Source organism: Prunus mume, linkage group LG6 (assembly GCF_029339155.1).
Source record: "Prunus mume cultivar Tortuosa linkage group LG6, ASM2933915v1, whole genome shotgun sequence".
NCBI lineage: Eukaryota > Viridiplantae > Streptophyta > Magnoliopsida > Rosales > Rosaceae > Prunus > Prunus mume.
The window spans coordinates 8,201,562-8,218,973 of NC_142703.1; the positions used below are offsets into that span (position 1 = coordinate 8,201,562).

Genomic DNA, 17,412 nt, shown 5'->3' on the forward strand with positions numbered 1-17,412 from the left:
AGATGGTGATTTCTATGTATTGAACAAACTAAAAAGTGATGGGATGATTTGATGTGTGATTCCATGCTTGGAAACATGGTAACCAAAAGTAAAGAATAATGTTACTTTGATGGAAGAATGAATGCTTTTGTCTTTTAATCCAAACCAAAGGGAAGAATGTTACTTTCACATACTTCCTTAAACCTTGAGACTTGAGATGCTTTGTTATAGCTTGTCAATTGGAATATGGTCTAGACTACAAGACCTATGAAAGATTTCAAACTCTCACCATTTTCGGGAAGCTTCTATATTGGCGAGGCTATGTTGAGGGAGCGTGTTGAGGAGTTCAATCCAACCGTCCAAATACAATGGGCCTACAAACGATAGACCCATAGTCCTACAATCCATAGCCCTATGGGCTTTCAATCCATAGGCCCATGGGCATAGATGGGCCTCCCATCTAGAACCAATCAATTTGCTATCTGCATGCTGAGATGAGCCCATATATCAGCCTGAAATCCACCCTCACTGATGCGCACTGCGCACCAAAGCGCACCGTTCAGGCACTTTTTCTAAATTTCCATTTCGATAACCTCAGTCCTACTCCAGCCCCTCTCTCTCTCTCTTTCTCTCTCCCATTTTCTGGTAATTCTCAATCTCTCTGCTTCCCCAAAAAGTCCATGAATTTCTTCAAGTCCGTATTCTCTGATGAACCAGATCCTCCAAATCCGGATTCCGAATCTGAATCTGAACCCGGGTCTCGTAAGAACCCAGAACAAGAAGACGCAGATTCGAAATCCCCACCAAGCCAACCCGATCCAAACCCAAGTGGCAATAGTGGTGGGTGGATGTTTGGCGATCTTATCAAAACCCTAGCGACCAAATCCGAGTCTGTGATCGAGACCTACCGTCGCGACCTCCAGGAATTCGGGTCGGGTCTGAAGAAAGAGATCGAGGTGGCTCAGGGGTCGTTGGAGACAGTTGGGAGCGTCATTGATGAGTTTGGCAACACCGTCTTGAAAGGGACGGCCCAGATCATCTCTCAAGGTACGGACGCGATCCTCGCCCCTGATCACGAATCAGATTCCTCCGATCCCAACAGTCAGAGCTTTAGCTCTCAGCAGGGCTTGAATTCGAAACGGTACAGTAGGTTTGACGTTCAGGTCCGTGCGATTCAAGGTGACGCCGGAACTTACTGTGAGGAACCTGAGGATTTGGATGAATTTAACAAATGGAAATCAGGGTTTGTTTTGCAAGACAGAAGTGAAGAAATTGAGGGGCTGTTTGAAGAAAATGGAGCTATGGAGAGCATTTACGAAAGGGTCGTTCCAAGTAGTGTTGATCATGAAACCTTTTGGTGTAGGTACTTTTACAAGGTTTATAAGCTCAGGCAAGCTGAGGATGTTAGAGCCAATCTTGTTAAGCGGGCAATTTCGATTGAAGAAGATGAGGAATTGAGTTGGGATGTTGATGATGAAGAGTATGATGAAAGTGTGAGCAATTTGGTGTCGAAAGCGAATTCAGCGAAAAATACTGAAGGGGCTGCTACTGGTAAAGTTGAGAAAATTGAGGACTTGAAGGTTGATAGTGAGGTTGGTGATAAGAGTTCCTCTAATGTGGGAGAGGTGAGCAGTGTGGGTGAAGAGGCTAATGTGGGGTCGAAGAATGGTTATTTAGCGGCAAATAGGGAGTTGGTCAGCAAAGATTCTGAGAAAATGAATGTCAAGGAAGAGAGCAGCTCTGTTGAGGAATCTCAAGTTACTGGGACTTCTTCCAGTGTTCTTGATGAGAAGGGAGGGATGAGCCCTGAAATGGATAAAGAGAAGAATGATAGTGCTGTGAATTTGAGTGGTGATAAGGAGACTGAAAAGAAAGTTATTGTAGAAGGGGACTCTGGGAAGAAAGATTTGCCATCGAAGTCTGAGGAGAAAGTGGCTTTGGAGGGGAAGAATGAGGCTCTTGAATCTGGCGATGATTTGGTTGTTTCAAACCGGTCCTCAGCGCCCGAGGAAGAAGACCTTGGCTGGGATGAGATTGAGGATCTTAGCAGCATTGATGAAAAGAAGGTGACCCATGTTGGAAGTGGAAGTTCTACTAAAGCTAACCTGCGGAAGCGGCTCAGCACTGCTGAAGAAGAAGAAGAAGAAGACTTGAGCTGGGATATCGAGGATGAAGATGATGAACCGGCTAAACCTTGATTGGCAATTGAATTTAAAGTTGTTGCTTTTTAAATTTAGTGCACTAAATTCTGTATTCTCCCCCAAATCTATTCCTGTAAGTGTGATATAATGTACAGGGGGAATTCTTTTTTCTTTTCTTTTCTATCAGTTGGTTCAAAATGCAAATATGTTCCTTTGCATCTGAATTTGTCAAGTCGAAGTCTTGAACCCAGCCTTGTCTATAAAAGCATTACTTTTCATTGATTTGTGAATTGTGACCATTACTTGGCAAAAAAAATTAGACACATTGGTTGCCTTCTGTTATGCATTTTCTTATTTTTGGAAATGTTCTGGTATGTGTATGGATTAAAACTGTATTGTGTCAGTATATAATGTCCAACTCCCAGTTCCAAGTATGAAGTGTTTCTTCTATGGCATTTAACACTACTAAACAAAAGATGTCCAGGGCAACAAACAATTCAATCCTGACTTCTCACCGTCAACAGAAAAGTCTGGTGCATGATTATAACCAAATCCCTTGCCCTTGACTCCTTGGTGCGGCATTGATATTGAGTGTCATGTGGAAAACATGCATATTTGCCCCCCTGGTGGAGGATGTTGACGCCTCTCCAGTCATTTTTGTTTCAACTCTCTGGTTTTTTTTGATGTGGTTTTCATGTTCTGCTTTCTTTCTTTTTTTAAATTTAAAAAAAATTGTAATTTGTTTGTTTTTGGTTTGAATGTAATGGCTCTTTCTGAATTTCAATTATAGCTCCGAATATCCCCCTGTTCCGAGGAACCTGTAAAAAATAATACAGCATTGGTTTCCAAATGGCAATTGAGATTGAGATTAGAAGTAGAACTTCTCAAAAGTAAATTGATCAAACATTGAGATGCTAATTCACAAACCTGGACATTAGTAGGAAAATACGATTCTGTAAAGAAAATAATATATAACCTGTCTATGAAATCCTTTAGCATTAACTTAATACAAAATTCAGCTCCTTACTTGAGCTAATTCACACTCCACAAACTTGATGCTCAACTACCTCCGAAGCCCTAACATGATCGGCATCCCAGAAAAGTACTGTAACCATTGTGCTAGCACCCTAATCTTACTGAGGAAAACAAGGGGGAAAGCAAATTGAAAAAAGAAAAACAGACTCCTCTAACAGCACCTAGGCTCTGTTTGTACAAGAAGAAAAATCCTGCAGAACAAGGATGTGAACATGAATGCTAACTTTTCTGATTCATATCGTTGGACCCAGGGCTGCCTCTGACTAACTTCATACCGATGCTCTTCCATTACACACTGATGCCTGGCTCAGAAGTGGACTCACCCGCATGTGTTTCTGGCGGGGACGGGAGCGCCATAAGCCGTCCTTTCTGGGCACGAGGTGGGAGATGCTTTGCTGGTTTTCTTGATCCCACAGTCCAGGGCAAGAAAACCCCAGTACCACTTGGAGGAACTTTTCGAGGACTCAATACCATAGGCCGAACTGGGGCCAGCATGACCACTGGAGCCCGAAGGACACCCCATTTGGGCATTACATCCATTCCCTCATAGCCATTGAGAGCTCCATCTTGCACTGCATATGGACTCACAACGCCAGGTTGCCATAGAGTCATGGCACCATTCTGTGTTGGACTTGGTGGTGACTGGAATTGGTTGGAGTCTACTCGAACTCTGAAGAATGTGATGCTCACCCTTCTATTTGGAGACGGACACATGACGTGTCTTGCCATGTCGGCACTGTTTCCCCTCATAACTAAAAGAGACCTGCAGAAGTTACATTCAATGTTTGTGCTTTCCATCACCATGAGTTGATCCATCCCAATCACAGCCACAGTTAATAGATATGTAATTGAAATTCAAAAGAATTAAGAATACATACCCTTCTTTCAGTGAGAGCATCAGCGGCCCCTTGTAGTTCCCATCATTATCACTTAGAAGGGTGCGCCCAAAAGCCATCGTTGATTCAGAGAGGAGAAGAGTAGCGATGGGCTGGTCCAAATGGGGTGGTTTCAGGAATGGCTGTGAATATTCTCCCTACACAAGAAATAATTGTGATTTCATTTGTTTATCTCTTAAAATTGAACCAAAAGTACATAAACCAAGACTCACAACACAAACCAATCGTGTGAAGCGCCCTCTTTGCAGCTATGTTCTAGTAAGCAATAACAGAGGAGGTAACATGATAATGCAGCAAAACATAGAATACCTCCTCAAAGAAGTTGATGATGCAACCATTTGGTCTTTTATACTCTGGAATTAGTTGCCACAGTACAAAGTGATCAACCACATCTTGGAGAAGAGCTGGAATTGGCCCTATATTGCCTACAAAGACAAATGTCAAATTAAAGTTAGCTTTGGAATTTAGCATTCACTGCATAGACTGCATCATTGATAAGAACCAAACCAAAATTTTGACAAATTGAACCAAATTTATTAGATAGTTGTAGTATGTATTACTAGTATTGATTATTACTTGTAGTTTCCTCCTTGATCTGTCCAAAAATTGGAACACCAAACTGAATCAGCTCTCTCCTGTTTCCCTTAATCTGCTTGTTGAATAAGATAAAGGTCTCACCTGTATTCAATCAGGAAGACAGAATTAGATTTTTGTATGACTGCCAACAATGTATAAAATTACCGGTTACTGTAGTTAGTATTATTAAGTAGAAATGATTTAGTGCTTAAAACTTTGAAAGATTTTTTTTATAAAGTGACACATCTGATCGCATTGGGATGGCATATGTTAGAAAAACCTATAATAGAGCAACACACAACCAGATTCAACAAAACAAAAACTAAAATAAAAATGATCAACTATACAGGTTCAAATGAGTCTAACTACATGGCTTACCAAATCTTGCTATCAAAACAGCATTAATTACAACGTGCATAAAGTCAGTTGAGTAACAAGAATGAGGTTCAAATGAAAGGGGATGTGTTTACCTGAGAGCTCTCCATTCAGTCCAGCCGCATGGAGTTCATTTACAAAGTCAGTCAATTTAAAGAGCTCTGAATCAGTGAATATGTCCTCATATAGCTTTAAACCTTTCACAACATTCACCTGCCAGTTTCAATCATCCGTCAGTCAGTAATAGCTACCTGGTCTTCCCTTACCAGAATATACCACAGAAAGAACTCCTTGACATCCATCTTCTGTAGTGATCTTAGATTACATGAATAACTCACCATATGCCCTTTGACCGACTCCTTTGCAGAGAAACCTTTTGTCAACTTGATCACGGTACGACGGGCCTCGCATTCTTCATGATTAGAGCATATCTCCACGTTTACTGAATTGAGCTGTGCTTCTTGAGACCCTGCAGTAAAAACAGTAGATAATCAAATGAATTTACAAATGCAAAAACCTGTGTTCATTTGCGGCATAACAGATAAACAATAGCTTGTCAGGGTAAAATAAATAATTATTGAAACAGACAACTGATCCAAAAACCAGTTGGTATAATTAAGTAAGAAAACAAGCATTTATCTAAGTCTGTTGAAACAGCTATTATTCAGAAATGATGCAAGTTTATATCAAACCTGAGTCTATAAAATATCACAATAGCATTAAGTAACCAATACACATATATTGTACACAAAGCTTTGAAACAGAACACATTCCGGTGACTCCCATCCACATAACTTATAGTTCATTTTTTAAAATGGGATCTTTGCCAAATGCATACCCATAACTTATTTTTAAATGATTTCCAAGACTAGACCTTTCAAGACTGATAAAATAATTCCACATCTTTGTCAGATGGTGCATTTGTGCATTCTATCACTTCAACGTTCAATGAATGGATGAATATGGCTATATGACATGGTTGGCACCACCCTATACCTTATAACAAAAGTTATTTGCAAAACCATATAAATGCTCACTTAAATCCAAACATGCCGTTCATTGGTGCTTCTACAACAAAGCAAGCAAAAAGCTATCACTCATTCACTGCTCACCATGCGCACCAACAAGCTCGACCAAAGAGGCAGGACACAATAACAAACATAAAAACACTAAAAAGTTACCCAACAACACCACTCAACATATCCGAATCTCGAATAGCTTATTCGGCTGCCCAAACATAATGACCGCTGAGTTGACCCGGCAAGGCAACTCGGTAAACATCTAGCGAGTCCGGCCCACAACCAGACTAAAGAAAAAACATTTGAATGTTGGAATGACCACCCAAACTTTTGTCAAAGCCCACCTACCCACCCTCTGATTAAATCAACGAAACGAACCCGTGACGTCAACTGTGTATTAAGACGGCTCTGATCCAGCGCCGCCTACAATTAAATCAAACGGCACGCATCTCGAGGTCGAGGTCATTACATTCACTTGATAGTTGAAAGGCAATTCGCCAACCCCGAAACTAACTGCGACACCGAGTGCAACCAAACCTTTCCCTCACCTCGAGAATCTCAAACCCCCCTAAAACCTCGGGAAAATACCAGCCACAAAAAGACCATATAAAATGTATTTATTTATTTTTGTTCTTTTTTCCGGTTGAGAATTTAGTAAAACAGAGAGATTAAGCTTTCAAATCAGAGGGATCGAAACGTCAAAAAGAAATCTATCACTGTCTATAACGGAACGTTGAATTCAAAGCCAAAGCCAAACCCAGAGGAAATGGAAAACGGGCTTTGAATCTCGGATCTGATGGAGAAAAACATGTTTGCATTTGCCTCCTAAAATAATGGACAGAAAAGAAAGCTTGGCTTTTTTATATTTATTAAAATAATCATATATGTTTGTAATCAGAGAAAATGATCTAACAAAATCATTTTTTTTTTCTCGGAGACCAAACAGGGGAAAGTTTTCCAGATTCCAAACAGAGCTTCATTTCTTCTCCTTACGTTTTCTCACCAACCAAACGGGCCTAACTTCAGAAAACCGGAAAATCAGTACTTTCTCAGCTACAGCTACGTAGCTTCGCGTTTTTGAAGAATCGGAAATTCAAACACACCTGTAGACAGATATCTGATCAACTAAAAATCGAATACAAACAAACAAAATCAAAGCTTTAGAGCCATGCTGCTAATCTCCCTCAGTACTCAATCAAACAAACACAATATTTCATCATAAATTCACAAAAATCGATTGTAATCAAACATAAAAATCATACCTTTTCGTATCAAAATTCAGAATTATGTAATAAAAATCCTATCTTTAAAGAAAAGGAATCAGATTACTTACCTGAATCAGTAATCTCGCTATCTGGAGAAGCCTCCTCTTCGATAGCCTCATCGGCAGCGTCATTTCCATTACTTTCTTCCACTTTCTCATTTTCCTTCTCTTTCTCCTCGTCCAAACACGACTTAGCCTCCTTACTCTTACAATTTTCATCAGTTCCTGATACCTCACCGTTTTCTTCACTCTCCTTCTCCGCCTTTTTTGCTCCGACGTTTCGGAGCTCCACCATCACATCGGCGATTGAGTGATACTTCTGCATCTGGAGCACCGGGATCCAATTGATCCTCCTCCGGTGTATCGCTGCGAAAACGGCGCCGTATTCCGCCCCTCCGCCGCTGAGCTGGGTCAGGTGGCCGCAGAGCGAGTCGATGATCGCGTTCGCGGCCGCAAACTCGCCTCGGTACCACCCGATAATAGCGTCCTTCGCCATGGCGTCCGAGACCATCGCCACCGGCCCCGGCGCCGGCATCTGCATCTGCATATGCATCATTGCGGGTCCCAGCACCGGAGCGGCTCCATCAGTCGGCGACGCAGCTGGCCCAACCGCCATCGCCATCTATGTCACACTGAGCCCGAAATAAACTGTGTTCTTTTCGTATTCCGAAACCGAAATATCTCGTTTTTATTATGCACCGGTGTTCCTCTCAGTTATTCACTCGGTCGAGATTTCGGTGAAAAAAAAATCACGCAGAGAGAAACAGAGAGAGAGGCGGAGGAAGATTTCACATGGAGGGGTTTTGAGGGTGGGGACTATATATATACTCAGAGGAGGAGCGAGTGTGGCATGTCCGTGTGGGTGGGGACCACTGTTGACGTGGCAAGTTCGAGGTCGATTGACGTGGCACAATGGAAGCGAAGGTTGGGTTGGTTGGCTAAATGGCTTGGAAAGGGAAGGATGGTTAGGGCACTGTAGCTAGCTGTAGAAGGTGGGTTGGGAAGGTAAGTAGAGCGAAATGACCGAAATAGCCTTTCCCCAAATGTGTTAGGTCTATCTGGCACGTGCAATATTTGGCTGGCGGGGATTTTCATGCACCGGTGAGACTAATATAGGAAACAATAAGGCCTTTTAATTTTCAATTTTTGGACCGTCGGATCTGATCTGACCTGGCATTGCGGTAAAAGCGGTTAGTCCCCCCATATTTATATTTCCATATATATAAATCTCCATTTTAGTTTCTTTTTCCTTTAATTTCAAATTTTACTAATTGAGAACGCGTAATTCTTTAAATTGTAGCTGTTTTGTTACTATCAGGAGTGTCTGCGGTAAAATTTACAACTCCTAATTTGGTCATTTGCCGAACTCTTCACTATTCGGGTGGATTTTCCAATTACTCACTCAACATGTATTGCAGATGCATGTATAGTTTATGATTTGGTTTAAAGAATCCAATAATGTTTATACGATATTTGTAGTCGAATGTGAACATAGCGTAATGATCGTTAAGTGAGAGATGCTTCGAATTTAGGACCTCATTTTAATTTTAGAAAGACAAATACTACTAAACCATGAGCATTGGTAAGAATTTTAAGGGATTTAAACGAAAGGTGAGGGAAGGAAAGATATCATAAACGAAAAAGAGAAGGATTGTAAATTATAGTTTAAATCACGTAGCTAATATTAAATATTATCTTAACCCCCATCTTAATACGATGAGAGTAACTAAACAACTAGGGTTCCACATTAATAGTTACTACTAACTTGTCCATATAATTAAGTGTCAATCATACAATCAACGGTCATAACGATCATAACTAATTAACTACTTGTATACAACGGTCACAAACGATCATAACTAATTAACTACTTGTGTACAACAGTTGACACAACGGTCATAACCAATTGGATGCAAAAAAACTATTAATGAGTTCTTCTATCTAAGACTCAAGAGCTCAAGTGAGGTATGTCATAATGAGTATCCATTTTGATCATACAAATTGTATATATTATTTAGTTAGATCATTTAATCCATTTACTTGCCGAAAATAACCGCCATAACTAATTTTGCATTTAATTTAGGCATTAATGAGTTCTTTCACCTAAAGGTTGGTTATGTACTCAGCTTAAGGATAAAAGAAGATAGGCATCGAAGTGAAGGAGAAAAGGTTTCATAATTTTTAAAAAAGTGAGTTGATATCATAAATCTACAAAACAAAATAAATAATAGAATTATATATAATAGGTGGTTTTGGCTATTGACACATCACTAGGTAGGCAGAACGAAATCAATGACAAGAGACGACCAAAAAAATGCCATGTGTGGTGGTTGGTGGGGCAGCAACCCCATGACCAGCAAGGTTCGTTTGGGTGGGTAGGGTCCATTGAGATGGCTCTATTGTTGGCTTGTAGACGAGGATGGAAAGTTGCGTGGTCCCAAGGGGAAGGGAAGGGAAGGGAGTGCCCTAAACTAAAGGCAAAAAGGGCTGAGGCCCCATCAGAAAAACTTATCTCTGCCCATTTCATTGTTTCTCTCCTATCTCTCTCCATCCTTATGCCACTTATGGGATGAGAGAGATAGAGAAATAGAGAACAATGGAATGGGAATATGAAAGTATTTATGCCTGATACGACATGGAAGACATGGACAGATTATATATGGAGTGGTGCACGATGGCTTCTCAGCAGTTGCTACCACCATAAAAGACACTGCCAACGAAAGCCGGCTATTTATGTATTGAAGCAAGCAAGCCACTTGACATGCCATTCGGCTTGGCCACAAGTGCTTTTCCTTTTTCCCCTTCTCTTTTGTGCAAGAACCTTTCTTATTCGCACTAAAGGTTTGCTGTCTAATTTCTCTGTTTTTGCATGAAAACAAAACAAGCAGCTTCTTTCATAAGCTTGACGTTTACCTGTCATCCATGTGATGTGAGTTTAGATCCTCATGCTTAAAAGAGATACGAAACAAATAATACACAGTAAGAGAAAAGAAAACAAACACAATACGATTTCTGATTGACGTTATAGTCGCATGATGATGAGAAAGAGATTCAAATTCTAAAATGTGGTCACTAAGATTCTAATTTTCGATCGTAATTAGAATGTCATTTGAGATAGACCTTAATGTATGTATTATATATTTCAATATTCTTGATACAAGGTCATTGCTACATATAGTCGTTGTATTCCAATATCATATAATAATTGGTCCACTTATGAACTAATTTGATCTAAAATATGTGTTTTAATGAATTACAATATAAACGTATGATATTAATTAAAACACATTACATCTTTTAAACCCTTTGATAAGAAAATGTGTATCATTTGAGTATCTTATCTCCAACCTGTTAAAAAGAAAAATATATATCTTCAACCTAGGTATGAAATCTTTTTAGCAAGAACATTTTTAGGTGTGTCACCTACGTCCTTTAACAATTTTTTTTTTAAAGTTTCTTTATTAAAGAAGGGTTAAATAATTCCATTTGGCATAAATATCCACCTGTCACTTTCCTTAATGGTGCAAACGAATAAATTTACGTTTTTTTTAGAGAAAAACGATAGTATTTATTGAGAAATAGAAGAGTAACTATTGCAAAAATCGGGTTAATATTGGCGGTGACGATAGTGTTTTATTGAGGAATAAAATTTTACACTTATAATTTCTTCAATTAAGATATAAAGTAGTTGTTGCTAAAAGGATGACAAAGCCATCATCTTTAAGTGAGAGTTAAATATATTAACTTTAAAGGATTCAACCTTTATCAGATTCTATACGGAGATGGGCATAATTGTAATAAGATGAAAATAACTCTGGGTGGCCAGGTTTGCAGGCAAGCCAAAGCTTAAGCTGACCTGAATAGTGGGGAAAAAGGGCCATGATTCGATTTTACCTTTTTAGCAAAAAATCGAGGGTGCACATGAGAATTGGGCGGTCCACGTAAAAAGTAGAGTCCAAAAAAGGGCGCCATTTGGATGGAGACCATCCCATGACTCATGCTCGCAAGACCCACACGAGAAGCACTTCGTAGAAAAGTCCAACTCAGTTTCAAGTTTCACGCAATTTATAATCTTCAAACTTTATGCCAATAGAAACTCTACATGTATTGCCCATGCATGAACATCAAGTCTGTATCAATATTTTAGCATATACTTATTAGAGCTAGATAAACCTATAGGTTTTTTATGCTCTTCATATAATGCCAAAAATCCATAAAGCTAGGTCATATTTGTAGTTACGTATTTCACTATGCATGCCTACTTTTCGGGTTCCATTTAGGATGTGACATTTCAAGTATAAAAACTTTAGCTAATGCTCTATTATTATTGCTTTCAAGTTGGGGGTGAAAATAGGATATCGTTTGCGTACTTCCACTGAAAAATTGGAAGAAAATGTTTTTACTTCCTGCAAATCACGGTTTGACACATGTGCAAAAATAACTAATTAAAAATACAGAAAGAAAGACTTATACTTACATGTCAATTTGTCATTGACATGAATATAGGAATTCTTACTTACACGAGACTGAGAAAAGTATTTTCAGTGAACATATTAACAATAGAGATACATTTTTAAATTAAGAAAACAAGACATATATTTCGGTTAAATTTTCAGGGTAGGAAGATCAAAGGTCTTACCCATAACCGAGCCTAACACGGATCTTACCCAATATTCTTGTAACACCAAAGAAGATAAGAAGTTCCTTTATATTCATCCAAAGAATGAGACCACCCGTCTACTTTGAACGTGCTTGTGCTTGTGACAAGCATCACTTTTTGTTGAATTTGGACGGCGCAGGATGATGTACACAGCTCAGGCATATATATGTAAACCTGGACCATCTAAACTTAAGTACAAGTTGTTATATATTAAAAATGGTCGAGCAATGGCATGTGGATTCTTCACGGCCGTGAGCTTGGGAAAGATATAAAGAAGAAATTGGATTCCTTTTCAAGATCTGTAAAATCTCTGTGACAATTAAGAAGGTGCTCGAAAGAAAAAGCCACAACTTCATAATCCATCTCCCCCTTCCCCTTCTTCTCTCTCCCAATCCCTCTCAAGATATTTTTAGCAATTATATACTTCTTAAGTAAGATTTTGTGGACAGAAATGCAAAGTCGTAGCCTTGTAGGCTGTTTGGCTGCGTCCATAACCAAGGGTTTTAAATCTTAATATATACGCTTCAACAGTAGTCCCTTTCTGTCTTGAATTGCATATATATTTAACACACAAATTATTAATCTAATCTACGAGAGGAGAGAGATTCGACTTTGAGTGCAAGAGAATGAGCTCACTGTCCTGATCAACTGGCTTAACCCAAATCTGCAACAAACAGTCAAGTTATAAAACTGTATAATTTAAATTTTTTTTTTTTTTTTTATGTTGATAAAAAATATGTCACCATCAATATATAAATATATGTGTGTGTTTTTTTAATGGTCTACAAAAAATTGAAGTTTGACTTTCTCTAAATCATACAATATGGTGTGTGTGTGCGCATGTGTTTGGGTGAATGTGGGGCTTCCTAAACATGCATGATTTGGGGGTTGGCATTATACACACACCCACACATCATATTCATATTTTCATGCCTCCCTTCTATAATTTGTGTCACAAATTGAATTTTGAAACCATTTATATTAAATGCAAGCAAAGCAAAGCAAATAAAACAATATAATTGTGAAAGCATGCGTGAACATGCTACATATGCAATTCAATATTTATTTATTTTTCCCTGAAAATGACATATTTCTCATTCTAATACGTTGTTAACAGCTTGTTATGCTGCTGCAGCTGCTGCTTCCCTCACTCTCAATCTCAAACTCAGCTTTCCACAGCCTGTTATAATATTATATATCTTCAGGTGAACCAAGTAAATAAAGCATTAATTTATGATTAATATTAATTTAGTTGAATTAAAATAATAATAAAAACAATGGTTGGTCGTTTTATAAACAAATATATAAATTTAGTTTGCTCGTTGAGACCCCCCGAAGGTCGTTTTTTCTCATCAGAGAGATGTGTTTACGTCAATAAAACAAAATTACAAAAAGGACGGTGATTTCATGTTTAAATTTAGAATTATATAGTTTTTGAGAGGCATTATTATTAGTTCTCACATGCATGTTTGAGTTTGACTTGGCTCAGTTTGGTCACAAGTATTTCAGAATTCAGATTTATTAAAACCTGGGTGATGAAGTTTTCATTTGAAGCAAACAATGCCTTTTTCCCCTTTTCCACCCGGCAGTACTTTTTCACTTTCAAATTTGAACAAATGGTCCATCATTAACATAAAACAACATTATTAAGCTCAAAAGTACAACGTTGTTTAGCCACAAAAGGTGACTACCAGGAGCGGAGTTAGAATTGTAAAGTTTTGGGAGGGGGGGATGGGGCGAAGTACAAAACACAAGTATATAAAACACTTAAGTATTCAATAATTACATGTTTAGGAGTGACTCCGTCACTTATGGCCCTTTAGAAAAGCTCCATATAAGCTACGGATACATCCATGGGTGTCTGGTCAGTGTTACCACACTAGCTAGCTAGCATTACCATACACTATCGCAATCAAAATGGTTTATTGTTCGAGTGATTAAAAGTGTTTTATTCCTACATTCGAGATCTCGTGTTCAATTTCCATCCTTTAATATTGCTTGTATAAAAAATTATAAAACATGAATCATAAGTAAATGAAGTGACGTCGTTGTATGAGAGTTTCATAGAGAAATATGGCATATACTAATATGCGCATGCTGAAAACGAGAACTTTTCCAAGGCAGCTAGAAGAGTCAACGAAATGGTTCAACTTCAAAATTTGGCAGCAAAAATGAGAAGATTATGAATAGAAAATTAGAGAAATAAAGAAATTCGTCAATTAATTAATTAATGGGTGATTAGAATTTTATAGGTGTAGTTGGAGTGGAGGAGAGATGTCGTCCAGGAATAAAAAAAATGCAGAGGAAGTTGAAGAAGAAAACATGGTCATGGTGCAATGGGCTGTCACGCAAGGAATTGAATTAGAAGCATGACAGATGACCAATCCAGAGGCCTAGTATTTTTATTGTTTTTTCAAAATTCTCACTTCAATTCAAATCAACTAACCATAAAGTTGGGTGGGCCCCACTGGCCCTACCCTGTGGACCATAGACGGTCATGAATTAAAGAACAAGATAGGGTCCAGTATTTTATTATGATGTAACAAACGGAGTGGGCCAAATAAAAAATATCTGATCATGTGTCATAAATTTAAAATCACTGTTAAGGCCCATCAGAGCCCGATCATAGGGCTTGCCTTATGATTGTCCCAACATGCCCAGCCCATGTCGACATTTACCAGATCTTTTTTTATTTTTTTATTTTTATCTTTTTATAAAAACAATATTGGATGAGGAGGGGATGAGAGAGGATCCGAACACAAGACCTCTGATGCATCAATAATTGCTCTTAATCACTTGAGTTATAAATCCTCCTTTGCGGCATTTACCAGTTTTACCAAGCAAATGGAAAATTTGTGATATTTATTCAGAATTTATCTATCTAATTGCTACTTATGTCAGTTCATAGTATGCTTCGTTTTAGGCGATGCTTTATCAATCCCCGCCATTTTGGTTCACATGGGCTTGTGCCACGTTGCCCTATGACTTTACAGCCCATCTTTGCTCTATTCAGCTGACCGACAATCTTGGATTGGACTTGGATATTGTAGGATATTAGGAATCTCCCCTTCTAGTAATTTGCAATGTTAATTCATATTTAACCAGATTTACGGAGCAAAGAGAGTAAGCTTATTATGCATTAGACACTAATAGCATGCACACACAACACAAATTACAATTAGGAAGATCAAGGATTTTCTCCCAACAATCACCAACACCACCATTATTTACTTAGCACAACCCATAAACCAAAAGTTGAAATAAATAATCTCCTTCTTACTCTCTCTTAAAAGAAGCATTCTTTCCAGCACCAAGATTTGAGGGTGTAGATTTGAACTTGTTCTTTGCACGATGAATATAATCAGAGAAATGGTCTTTGACACTTTCTTTTTTCTTTGCATCATCATCTGATTCTGATATGTTGTTCGACGACATGGTTCTGATCTTAATCTTTGCCTGCTTGATATATTCAGAAAATGTGTCATTAATATCCGGCCCTCCTGGTTTCTTACCTTCATTCTTAACTTGTGGTGCCTCTGCCTCATGAACGTTCACGGCAGCATTATGATTGTGCTGCGCTTCCCCAACAGCTCCTTTTAATGGAGACTCAGAGTGCTTAGGCTTCTGCTTCTCCTGCTCCTCAGCTTTTGAATAAGTAGCCTTGTGTGGCTGAGCCTCAGAATACTTGGGCTTCTTTTTCTCCTCATCAGCTTTTGGATAAGTAGCTTTCTGTGGCTGAGTCGACAGCTCTGCCTTGTGCTTGGGGCTTCCTTGGTCATGATGTCCTTGGCAAACCTTTGCCACTTTGGTGATCCTTTGAGCATGCGCAGTTAGAGCAGCAGCAGCAGCAGGAGGCAGGACTGTTTTCTCAGAAGTGATTGGAATTTGAACCACCTTTGGAGCTTCAGCTGACTTCTTGGGTTGTGGAGGACTGATTTGAGCATCAACAATCTTCACAGCATTAACATGACTATTGGCTGGCAGATTTAGAGGATCTGATCTTGCAGGGGAGACAGACGTGATTCGGCAGATCTTTCGAAAAGCAGGAGTTACTGTGATGACGCTAAAGATTTTCTCACAAACCCCTGTTGAGTCTGAGGCAGCAGAACCATTGCCATTGTTTCCCATCAAGTATATATATATTTGATGAAGTTGTGAGAAACCAGAGTGGCTTTCTAACTACAAGAGAAGGTGGTATTTATAGGCATTCTAAATTAATGCCAAATGTGGCCAAAACATATAAATTAAAACAAGGTAAGTTGTGGTGTGCAGAAACGAAGGGGGTTTGTTGGGTAAGAATCCCTCATAGCTACTCACTTGCCACAGAAAAGAAAAGTAGTTGGTCTAATTTCAGGGACATTATGTTTGGGATCATATTCTCATAGACTTTATGTGACTATTTTCTACGGATATTATCAGATTCTCAAAAGTACCACTAGGAAAGCTGGTTTCCACAAGTGCTTTTTTTGACAACAGAGTTTTCGAGAAGGAAATGAGGCACACTGCAGGGAAGATTGAGTACTTGTGGATGGATGAGCGTCTGTATATATATTATATGGGAATAATGGAATCTCTCCGAGTGTGGAAAACTTAACCCCCTTGTAATTTCAAGAATCTCTTGGGAAAGAATCATGCTTTTGCTGCCTCGTGAGTCATGAGTCGTGACAAACCAGTTCACATTAGAAACTTAGACTAGCTTTTGACTAATTGAATGAGTTATCTCTTTTTTTAAAGAAAGAACCTCATGTGAACGAGGAAAACTAGTGTTGGCGAGTCTAGGATTGTACTTCTCTATAAATACCTCTATATTGGAGAAGAATAATAAGATGAGCTAATATGAGCGTATCTAAGCATAATTGAATATTTGCCATACTTTGTTTCACAACTAGCATATAAAAAAATCGCAATTCCTACATTGTAATGCAAAACCTTCAAATTTGTTATATGCTTTATGCATTTCGACACCTTTTTTTTTTCTTCCCAAAGTTAGGAATGGATGGGGAGGGGAAAAACTCACACACACAAGTACCGTAGGAATTTGAACCCATAATCACTTGGTAGCACTTCAAAAGTGTGAGCCAATCCAACTAACACCTCATTGGTGCATTTCAGCACTTAATTGGAAAAGTACTCTATTGAGAAGAAGAAATCACAAAGTTTTGTAGCTTCGTTGATGTAAACGAACATTCTCTTCACATTTCACGTGTTTTGCGGGGAAATTTTGAATGGGAAGCTAGGGTTATATTCCTTCCCTTTGTTTTCCATTCAGATGTAAGAATCAAATTATACAAAGTTAAGAAGATTATTTCCTTTTCTTCTCCTTTCCCCATAGGTTAACTTTGCTTTAAGATCTCTTCTCATTTGTCGTAAAGTGTATCTTTATGCTGTAATTGGTGGTCAAGCGATGCCTTAGTGAAGACTAACATTTCAACCCACAACGAAAATCATTCTTCCACCAAAAATAAAA

At 38.7% G+C, this 17,412-nt stretch overlaps 3 protein-coding genes across 3 annotated transcripts; 1 reads left to right on the top strand and 2 right to left on the bottom strand.

The window, feature by feature from the left end:
- The first annotated feature begins 517 nt into the window (after positions 1–517).
- On the top strand, positions 518–2,402 carry LOC103333808 (BSD domain-containing protein). The gene has a single exon (XM_008236699.3). The coding sequence runs from the start codon at positions 660–662 to the stop codon at positions 2,175–2,177; it is 1,518 nt and encodes a 505-aa protein (XP_008234921.2). The 5' UTR covers positions 518–659; the 3' UTR covers positions 2,178–2,402.
- Positions 2,403–3,071: 669 nt separating this feature from the next.
- On the bottom strand, positions 3,072–8,075 carry LOC103333806 (oxidoreductase, 2OG-Fe(II) oxygenase family protein). Its single transcript, XM_008236698.2, has 7 exons — positions 7,355–8,075; positions 5,341–5,471; positions 5,098–5,215; positions 4,628–4,729; positions 4,361–4,476; positions 4,034–4,188; positions 3,072–3,918 (listed from the first exon to the last, which is right to left on the bottom strand). The coding sequence occupies exons 1-7, from the start codon at positions 7,905–7,907 to the stop codon at positions 3,444–3,446; spliced, it is 1,650 nt and encodes a 549-aa protein (XP_008234920.2). The 5' UTR covers positions 7,908–8,075; the 3' UTR covers positions 3,072–3,443.
- A 6,986-nt stretch (positions 8,076–15,061) lies between these two features.
- LOC103333805 (uncharacterized) lies at positions 15,062–16,426 on the bottom strand. The gene has a single exon (XM_008236697.3). The coding sequence runs from the start codon at positions 16,071–16,073 to the stop codon at positions 15,222–15,224; it is 852 nt and encodes a 283-aa protein (XP_008234919.1). The 5' UTR covers positions 16,074–16,426; the 3' UTR covers positions 15,062–15,221.
- Between the last annotated feature and the right edge of the window lie 986 nt (positions 16,427–17,412).

Bases quoted from the DNA above. Each gene is read 5' to 3' on its own strand.
- LOC103333808 (XM_008236699.3), top strand. From the start codon at position 660: ATGAATTTCTTCAAGTCCGTATTCTCTGATGAACCAGATCCTCCAAAT.
- LOC103333806 (XM_008236698.2), bottom strand. From the start codon at position 7,907: ATGGCGATGGCGGTTGGGCCAGCTGCGTCGCCGACTGATGGAGCCGCT. The intron at 4,477-4,627 runs GTAATAATCAAT...TTGTCTTTGTAG, and splicing joins GATCAAGGAGGAAACTACAA to GCAATATAGGGCCAATTCCA. The intron at 3,919-4,033 runs GTATGTATTCTT...TAACTTCTGCAG, and splicing joins ATGCTCTCACTGAAAGAAGG to GTCTCTTTTAGTTATGAGGG.
- LOC103333805 (XM_008236697.3), bottom strand. From the start codon at position 16,073: ATGGGAAACAATGGCAATGGTTCTGCTGCCTCAGACTCAACAGGGGTT.